This window comes from Dendrobates tinctorius, unplaced genomic scaffold, assembly GCF_039654945.1.
Source record: "Dendrobates tinctorius isolate UK_male_01 unplaced genomic scaffold, ASM3965494v1 ptg000082l, whole genome shotgun sequence".
Lineage (NCBI taxonomy): Eukaryota > Metazoa > Chordata > Amphibia > Anura > Dendrobatidae > Dendrobates > Dendrobates tinctorius.
Window position 1 is genome coordinate 26,661,991 of NW_027361750.1, and position 10,233 is coordinate 26,672,223.

Genomic DNA, 10,233 nt, shown 5'->3' on the forward strand with positions numbered 1-10,233 from the left:
CTACGGGCGCATGACGCTGCATGCGTCCTGCGTCCCCTATCTTTAGCACTGAGGATGCAGGCCGAGCGCAGGTATGCGTTTGGCGGCGCATGCGTCCTTTTGACTCTTCGCCGACCGCACCAAATTGCTACAGGTTGCGTTTGGCGCTGGTCAGCGCAGCATCAAAAGGACGCTTGCGCCGCCAAACACATACCTGCGCTCGGCCTGCATCCCCAGTGTTAAAGATAGGGGACGCAGGATGCATGCAGCATCATGCGCCCGTAGGCGGAGCTACCGGCGGAGGCACGGCAGGGGCGGGGCCTGGCGGCGAACGTGCGCAGCCCGACGCTGCGGCCGTAAACGCAAATGTGAAACTAGCCTAAGTGCAGATTTAGTGCAGTTTTTGTGCAGATTTCCCCTGCAGTTTTCATCTGCAGATTTCTACACTGTGTTCCAAATTATTATGCAAATTGGATTTAAGTGTCATAAAGATGTAATTTTTTGTTTATCAAATAAACTCATAGATGGTATTGTGTATCAGGGCTCTTTGTATCACTGAAATCAATCTCAAATGCCTGTGATAATTAGTTTACCAGGTGAGCTCAATTAAAGGAAAGCTACTTAAGAATGATGTTCCACATTATTAAGCAGGGCACAGGTTTCAAAGAATTTAGGAAATAAAAAGGATCTCTCTGCTGCTGAAAAGCATCAAATAGTGAAATGCCTTGGTCAAGAGATGAAAACATTAGATATTTCCCAAAAACTTAAACGTGATCATTGTACTGTTAAGAGATTTGTGGTTGATTCTGAGCACAGACATGTTTGTGCTGATAAAGGCAGAATGAGGAAGGTTTCTGCCAGGCAAGTTCATCAGATTAAGAGAGTGGCTGCTAAAAAGCCATTACAAACCAGCAAACAGATATTTAAAGCTGCTGGTGCCTCTGGAGTCCCTCGAACCTCAAGGTGTAGGATCCTTCAAAGGCTTGCTGTGGTGCATAAATCTACTATTCGGCCACCCCTAAACAGTGTTCACAATCAGAAATGGTTGCAGTGGGCCCAGACATACATGAAGACTAATTTTCAAACAGTCTTGTTTACTGATGAGTGTCGAGCAACCCTGGATGGTCCAGATGGATGGAGTAGTGGATGGTTGGTGGATGGCCACTATGTCCCAACAAGGCTGCGACGTCAGCAAGTAGGTGGAGGAGTCATGTTTTGGGCCGGAATCATGGGGAAACACCTGGTAGGGCCCTTTAAGGTTCCTGAAGGTGTGAAAATGACCTCTGCAAAGCATATAGAGTTTCTGACCATACGTGTGTCGTCCGATTTTTCTGCACACATCTCAAAGGAAACCTGACATTTCATCAGCCAAGTACAGTAAATTAATAGCCCGCAACATCATAATAGAATAGGTAGAATAGATAATAATAATAAATTTTATTTCTATAGCGCCGACATATTCCGCAGCACTTTACATTTCAAAGGGGATTTGTACAGACAATAGACATTACAGCATAACAATAATCACATAGATTATAACAAATACCAAGAGGAATGAATAGATATCTAGATAGAATAGATAGAAATAAGTCAGTGAGATATAAAATCAGCACTTTGCGTGTATTTTACTGTACATGTATTTGGCAAACAAATAAAAAATAAATTTAAAAAAATGTGGGGTCCCCTGTTGTGAACTCATTTTCTGGTTTACCTCTGGCTTCTGGTGAGGGTGGTGGAGCTGGCTGTGTTGACAGAGGAGTCGTGAGTTCTCCATCCGGGCTCCCTCTGGTGGTGACAGCAGGTAATGAAGCTGATCTAAATGGCAGAGACCTGCCACCTGAGGAGGAGGACTGTGATTGGACATCAGGAGTCTCTGACTGGATTTAAGACAGCCAACTCCCTATTTTTGTGCTGGTGATTTTTTCCTCCCCTGAGGTTCTGGTTTCCAGTTCTGTTCCTGCCTGCCCAAGCTAAGTGTGCTATGCTATTCACATGAGATTTGGTCTGGTTTACTCAGTTTTTGTGGTTAGCCAGCCTCTGCTGGGGCTGTGCTGAATTTCCATTCTTATGTCTCTGTTTATGCCAGTTTGCTTTCTGTCCCTGATCAGATTGGTCTCTTTTTGCTCTGTCTTCAGAATATACCAGAGTGCTGATATAGGGATTTCAAATCTAGCAACTTCAGGGTTTTTGCTATCAGAAAGTGTTGGACATTTTTTGCCAGGGTTTTGTGCGTGATTGCAGACAGCATCTTTCCTTTCCTGTCCTTTCTAGTTAGTGTGGGCCCCATCGTTTGCTCAGCCTAGTTTTCTATCTGTGTTTGTGCTTTCATCTTGTCTCACCGACAATACATGTTTGGGGGCTGTCTATTGCTTTGGGGTCTGCTCTGGGGCAGTTTAGATTTCCCCTTTTCTTGCTTTAGGCTTATTTAGTTCTCCGGATGTGATGAGGCGTCTAGGATCATCGTAGGTACGTTCCACGGCTACTGCTAGTTGTGTGGATAGGATCAGGGGTCTGCAATCCGCTTAGTTACCAACCTCTCTGGTTTTCTGGGGCTTAGCTTGTTTTTCCTCCTCGGTGACTCATTCATAACAGTTCCCCTTATTTTTAATAACCAGCTAAGAAAAAACAGACAGGTGTGAGCTGGTCTTAATAGTCTTGGAAGGGTCCAATAATCATGGAGCTTCCCAGCCTATTAATATCAGCTCACAGTTGTCTGCTTAGCCTATATTGGTTACTAATTAGTGAGCACCATAACAAAATTGACATGGGGTCCCCTTCTTTTTAAAGCCAGCAAAGGCTAAGCAGACAGCTGTGGGTTGATATTAATAGGCTGGGAAGAGCTATGGATACTGACCCCTTCCCAACTTAATTAAGACCAGCCCTCAGCCTCCCCAGAAATGGTTTATCCATTATATGCACCAATTCTGGTGCTTAGCCTCGGATCTTTCCGATTACCCTGGTACGTTGGCAATTGGGGTAATGATTTTGGGGTTGATGTCAGCTGTGTAATGTCCACTGACATGAAGTCCAGGGGTTAGTAATGGAGAGGTGTCTATTAGACACCCCCCATTACTAACACCTTAATTAAAAGAAAGAAACATACACAAAAGTCCTTTACTTGTAAAGAAATACTCCCCAACAATTACCCTGTTTTACCAATTTATTACCATAAAAAATAAACCAGAGTCTGCTGAAGTCCATAAAGAGGTGCCAAGACAATCCCCCATCTTCTTCGTCCAGTCTATGGAGCTCTATTCAGAGAATGCAGCTCCAGTGACTGCCGGATCTAGAGCTGAGTAGTACAAGAACCCAGCTGCTGTGACAACTGATGACGTTAGTAAGGTTATCGCAGTTCACAGCCGTTGAACTATGGTAATCTTACTGACAACACCTCTTGCAGTGTAAGAACCGGTAGTAAGTTCTCATGCTGCGACTGTTGACGTCAATAAGGTTGCCGCCTATCAGCGTCTGTGAACTGCATTGTCTCTAGTTATGTATGACAGAATCCCTTATATAATGCCTTTCCATACATAGTATCAATTCTTGTTATCTATAGCACCCACCCATGCATAGCGTATTCTCATTTTTGTTAGTCACAGCGCCCTTTCTTTATTATATGGTCTTTTCTTGTGTAATAAAGGGAAGCGGAGGCACAGGTGGTGAAGTTCACATTCGTCTTTTTTTTTTAATGGAACCTCAGGACCACGGTCCGGGGGGGCTCCGAAGGGGGCATGACTAATGAGCCCCAGGTACCCATAGTAAGATCCCTCGAACAGGACCAGAGAGGGATACCCGGGGTATATACAGGTGCTACCTCCAGTTAGACCCCGGACTCGTAGCAGCTATCCCAGTGGGACAAACGGATAAACAGGTATTAAAGATATAGTGGAGCTGACCGGTGGACACTGGGTATATGGGGTGACGCTGGCTCTGGCGACTATAGTGTTGTCCACAGGTACGGATGGCGGAACGGGATGAAACTTGAGAGTTATAGTACAGAAGTCATCTGGAATAGTCGAACCACTGGTCACTGATATTCTGCGGAGACAAAAAGTATAAGCAGAGTACAAAAACTGAATGCTATACAGCACAGGCAGAACAGAGGCTGAACCAGGATTAGCAAGAGTAGATACTCGTTGCTCTGGCACCATCCCTATGGCGGAGGGGCCAGAAATAGTAATCAGTGCGCTGCCATTGGTTAATTAATATTTTCAAAAAATGCGCGCTGTCTCTTTGAGACCAGGGGTAAGCTCCCACTCGTCCTAATGACTCTCCCTGGAGGCCTGCTGGCAGTGCGCCAGGAAGTAGAGGAGAGAGAGGTGGCAGCAAGACGCAGATGGACAGACAGAGAGCAAGGATCCCGACAGGGACCCCGCAGAGGCACAGGGGCAGCGCCAGGAGCAGGTGAGGTACCAGAACTGAACCCAGGGCCAGAATCGGCTGCAACATCTTGTTACATAAAAAAATAACTGATGATAGAGCAACATTTGACTGGAAGTCCAGATCATCAACCTCCTTCATTAGAAAATACTCTGTTTATAATTGTCTTGTAATGTTTTCATTTCCTGTTCTGTCCAGATGTCACCGTATCCCTGAATTCCAAGCGGAGGAAGTTCACCGACCACCACATTGGGACACCCAAGTGATGTGTGTCTTAATATGGAAACTTCTGCTGGTACTAACCTATTGCACGGTACCACCAGCGGAACGCTGTCGCACTGTGCCTGCGTGAATTCCACGCAGGCACAGTGAATCATTTGGCTGATCCCGGCAGAAGATGCGTGACGTGTCTACAGGCAGAGGAAGCTGGTCACATTAAAGGGGTTTTCCCACGAACGAAAGTTCATTTTAAAAATTGTATGTGTCTAACCGTGTAGGGAGCATACCACATCTCCTGGGCAGGAGAGGAAGTAAAAGACAATACTGACATTACAGCAGGGGATCACAAAGGATTCATTTTGTGAGGTAAAATATTTCACGACTGTTTTTAAACTATTTTACCTCACAAAAATGTATCCTCTGCGATCTCCTACTGTAATGTCAGTATTGTCTTTTGCTTCCTCCCCTGCCCAAGAGCTGTGGTATGTTCTGTACACGGTCAGACACAGGGGTGAGAGAGACAGAGCACAGGGGGAGACAGCTCAAACGGGACAGCACATGAGGAGAGAACACAGCACAGGAAGGAGAGAGACAGCAGACAAGGGGGATAGCCCATGGGGTAGACAGGTCAAAGAAGAGAGCACAGACGGGAGAAGTCAGCAAATGGGCTAAGAGAGAGTGGTTAGGTGGGTGAGCACTTGGGGGGGGAATTCTCAACACTACTAAGCCTGCCTCCATTGTGATATTACCGCTCTCCCGATGCGATAGCATCAGGCCTCCATCTAGTCTTTATCAAATTCCATCAGCTGTGCTTTTATAACTAACAAAGACAGGATTACCGTATATGAAGTTAAGACAGGGCGCTATAAATAACAAGAGAATCCAATATGTAATCTATACATAACAAGGGAGGGCATTACCTAATAATGAACAGTAATATACTAAAGAGAGATGTATATAACCTAGTCTCTTAAGTATATTACCATTCCTTATTATGTAATGCCCTCCCTTGTTATGTATAGATTGAGTATTGGATTCTCTTGTTATTTATAGCGCCCTGTCTTTAATTATATATATATACACAGTATATATGTCTGTAGCACTGTTGTAATAATAGGAGAGCCTAGTAGAAACAAAGCATTAGTTATGACATTTGTTCTAACATTTTTCACCACAAGTTTTTCTATTTCACATAAAACATACCCCCCCCCCCCCAAATAAAATTAAAAAAAAAAAAACTTGTACAATAGTAGGTCAGCATGATGTTTCTTTCAAAAAGGCCTTTATATTTGAAAGGCTTACAATTATTAGGAAAAAAAAAAAAAAAAAAAAAAGAATTGTACTATGCCCTGTTCACACGTGCTGCATTTTTTAAGGTTTCATTCTTTGCTCAGAAAATCCCGCATTTAATAGTTCAAGCAAAGTGGATTTGTTTTCATGAACACTTATGCTCACTTTGTGTTTGAAGCTGCCGTTGAACTGTGGGATTTCTTGGTACATTTTTTCACTACAGTGTTCTAAGGGTAATCTAAAAGTAAAACATAGAAAAAAAGATGCAATTCTGATTTCAATCACAGAATCCCAATGTTCCTGTACTTAAGTATATAAAAACCCTATATCAAATCTGTACAAGAAAAGAAATCAAAATGACAAGAAAACCAGCAAAACCACAATAATCAGAGCAGGTCACTATTGCTGGCTTCATAAATTTTCTAAAACTGTCCCAAGCATCTAAAAAAAAAAAAAAAAAATAACCTATGCACCTGCTGCAGAAGTTATGCTGTTCACATGTATAGAATGAACATTTTAGCACATTCCTACAACAAATATAATATGTATTTTTTTGTTTTTGATGCAAAAAAGTAATTATCATATAAACTTAGTCTGTAATGTCTCAGCAGATCTGTAATATACTGGGAGTGCAATTAGTATTAATAGCAATTCTAAAAATTGCCAAACACAGATTCCAATATTAATATAAGAAATGATTTACTTAATTATAGATTATGAATCTGTTATTGAAGTATATTAAATACTCATAAGATTCTAAAAAAATTCTAGCTATAAGTTATTTTCCTCTTGGCCATCCCACCGAATATCATAACTATAAACCCCTATAAATATACATATTTTTATAAATGCATCTCACTATACTACATATAATTTATTTTTGTTTTATTTTTAATTATAAAACTACAGATTCAAATTACAATTTGCTAATTGCAATTGGTGCTAAATACCTTATACTGGGGCACAGGAATATAAAGCATCAAGCCTCTCATTATATAGATTGCTAATATAATAAGGCACAATTAAGGACCACATCAAATTCTGGTTCATGTTCAATCTTTATTGCAAAATAAAAATCCCTAAAAATAAAAAAGTTGTTTTCTAAAAAAAATAAATCATTAGTATACAAAAAGGCTGTGTACATGTACACATAAGGAGTTGCATTGCATTGAATGAAGACTAGACATCAAATGTAACTTGATCTTTTAGTGGCATAAGCCAAGGGAAGTCATTTCAGTCCTAATAAAATAATTTACATAAATTAGTCAGTTTATGCATTTTATAAAGATCTTCCCACATATCTTGTAAGTCTGAAAATGACTTGAAGTAATAAACCCGATCCCCCATCGTTGCTGAGAACACTACAGGGAATGTAAAGGAGTCCGTCTATCATACACTGGAGTAATTGCAGTAGTAGACAGCAGTGCTGGCATCTGACAGCACTGAGGAGATCAGCCCATTTTCTGCAGCCTGCTCATGGCCATGGTAATGCATCCCTACTTCGGGCTTGGCCATATAATTAAGATACTGCTCAAATTCAGTCCTGTCCACCTCGCTCAACATTTCATTCTGCAGCACTGGCTCTACTCTAGGGATCTGTGGAGACTCTGGTGGAGGGGAGGGTTGACCAACTTGCACAGAATGAGGTCTACCAGCGCTGGGCATGTACATCTGGCTGTAGTACAGCTGTGGTGGGGTCTGGCACCCCAGCATATTCTGCAAAGGACTCCCTTGCCGCATCTGCTCAGGCTGTGGAATATGCCTACCAAGCATAGTAGAGGCAGGATTCTGCTGGTGGGAGGCGTATGGACTGGTGTAGGGGTATGGCATCATAGGGCAATCTTCTTGGGCAGGAGTGAAGAAGGCATGCTCAGACTCATCCAGAGGTGAGGTTTCTGGTGTGGGCAAGCTGTAGTCCTGATAGTGGGCACCAATGACTTGAGAGTCTCTGTAGTGATGACCACTCTGGGGTAGCTGGCTTGGGTGATAGGACTGCTCTGTGTACCCAAGGCTGAAGTTGTCCAAACCCATCTGTCCATCAGCGCCCAGCATGGTGGGGTCAGCCTGCTCCGACATCTGCATGAAGCTGCTGTCTGCCCTCTTCATCCTCTTCACCTGCTTCCTCCTCCTGGGTCTGTACTTATAATTGGGATGATCCTGCATGTGTTGTACTCTCAACCTCTCCGCTTCATTCACAAATGGTTGTTTCTCAACCAGTGCAAGAGATTTCCAGGACTTCCCTGTAAATGACAAAAGCAACAACATTATGATCTGATTATTGTCACAGAACATTAGATCTTGCTGCCTAAATCCCTTCACTAGAGCCTTCATTGATGGGATGACCAGTATAACCATAACAAGGCCAGAAATAACCCAACCCCAAAAATCACTACATAAAAGCTTTGTGCTAAGAGGCTTAGGTGGGCGCCATGGAAAATAATGCATATAGGAGGAGTGCACAGGAAAGGGAGTAAGATGTATATAAAGGGAAAAGACAAAGAAGAAATACCTACAAAAATGTTATTATACAAAGAACTGAACTACAAGGGAAAAAAAAAAACAAAAAAAAAAAAAAAAAAAAAAACACACTCCTTAACATGTAAAATAGCAAGGAAAAAAAAAAAAAAAAAAAAAAAAAAAAAAGTCCATTGTATCATATGATAGAGCTAAAAACTGGAAATAAACCCTCCATGTAATGTCCAAAACCCTGAACTATTAAGCAAGTGAATCCTTGTATGAAGTCAAATGGGATACTGGGAATCAAAGCACAGTGTGACTAGAAAAAAAGTGTAAACTGAATGCTGGATACAAATCTCAAATAATATATATTTATTTTATAGTTGTGTATGTTTAGGGCTGCAACAGTAAGAATAATGACAGCTGTAAATATAAACAATTATAAACCCCTGCTATAACATTATAGACACGATATAAAGTGTATTAATTAATGACATTTCTCGCACAATCTGATGACAGATTTCCGGAAAGAATAAATAAGAAATAATATGAAACTTTTGATACAAAATAGCCGGCACATATCACAGATCATATACAGACGTCTCTGTGCCCGGTGTGTGCCCAGGTAATGTCCCTGCAGTCCCCGGTGTGTGTCCCCCTGCAGTCCCCGGTGCGGGCCCCCTGCAGCCCCCGGTGTGTGGCGCCCCCTGCAGTCCCCGGTGTGTGGCGCCCCCTGCAGTCCCCGGTGCGGGCCCCCTGCAGCCCCCGGTGCGTGGCGCCCCCTGCAGCCCCCGGTGCCCTTACCTAGCATCTTGCTGAGCTCGGCGTTGTGCAGGTCCGGGTTCTGCTGCGCCAGCCTCTTGCGCTCATCCTTCGCCCACACCATGAATGCGTTCATGGGACGGCGGATCCGGGCTTCGCCTTTACTCCTGGAGCTGGAGGCTTCTTTCTCCTTGCTGTCCCCCATGGAAGCAGACAGGGTGCCAGGTGCCCACTGGCCCAGGGCTGGCATCATGACTGGCACCGAGCACTTTCCCTGGTCGTCACTGTCGTATCCACCATCAGGGCTGCTCATGTCTGGAGAGAAGGCGCTCAGCGTCCGCGGTGCCGTCCGGAGATCGTGTCTGCTGCTCCTGGTGACAGCACCGCGCGTCTATAACCACAGCGCCGGCCAATCACCGCCCAGAGGCGGGGCTACACGGCAGAAAGGTGTGATGGGCGGGGCCAGCCTTTCTAGGAGGTGATGAGCACGCCCCGCGCCGGCCCCGCCCCCACCTGTGCTCGGAGAACGGTGACTGCACTGATCCTAGAGCCACAGCGCTGCTGGTCTCATAGAGAGCGGACCCCAGTGCGGAGTCTAAAGACCCCCAGTGCGGCCCCGGCTCAGGCCCTCTGATCGCTCATCCATCCTGCAGCGCGGCCGGGAATCCTCACCCCAGAAATCCGCTGTATAGATGTAATATTATATAGTGGGGGGATCACAGAGCACGTGACAGTGAGGGGCCATCTCCACAGAGAGGAGGCAGTGATGAGCGCTGGGAAGACGGGAGGGGACGGGAGAGCTAGTGTCCTACAGAAGGGGCCGCGGGAGATGGGCGCTATAGACGGGGAGAGGGAGAGTGAGCGGACGGTACATGGCGGGAGGAGGAGTCCGAGGGAGACGGAGCCTGGGAGGGGGGAAACCGGAGCAGGAAAAGCCACAAAGAATACTGCCCGAGAACCGGAGCAACGACAGGGAGTCACTACTGAGAAGGAGAAGAATAGTAATAATAATAATAATTACACTGAGAATAATAGTAATAATGAGAATAATAATAATAATAATTACACTGATTGTATTCCTAATACAGTAATATTATCAGTGTAATTATGTATTATTGGCGGATGTATATCTCTCCGCATTATTAT

General features: G+C 44.1%; 1 protein-coding gene across 1 annotated transcript; it reads right to left on the reverse strand.

Moving 5' to 3' along the window:
• Positions 1-6,907: 6,907 nt before the first annotated feature.
• Positions 6,908-9,647, reverse strand: LOC141097014 (transcription factor Sox-17-alpha-like). The gene is made up of 2 exons (XM_073583986.1): positions 9,130-9,647; positions 6,908-8,108 (listed from the first exon to the last, which is right to left on the reverse strand). Exons 1-2 carry the CDS (start codon positions 9,398-9,400, stop codon positions 7,258-7,260), a joined length of 1,122 nt encoding a protein of 373 aa, XP_073440087.1. The 5' UTR covers positions 9,401-9,647; the 3' UTR covers positions 6,908-7,257.
• Between the last annotated feature and the right edge of the window lie 586 nt (positions 9,648-10,233).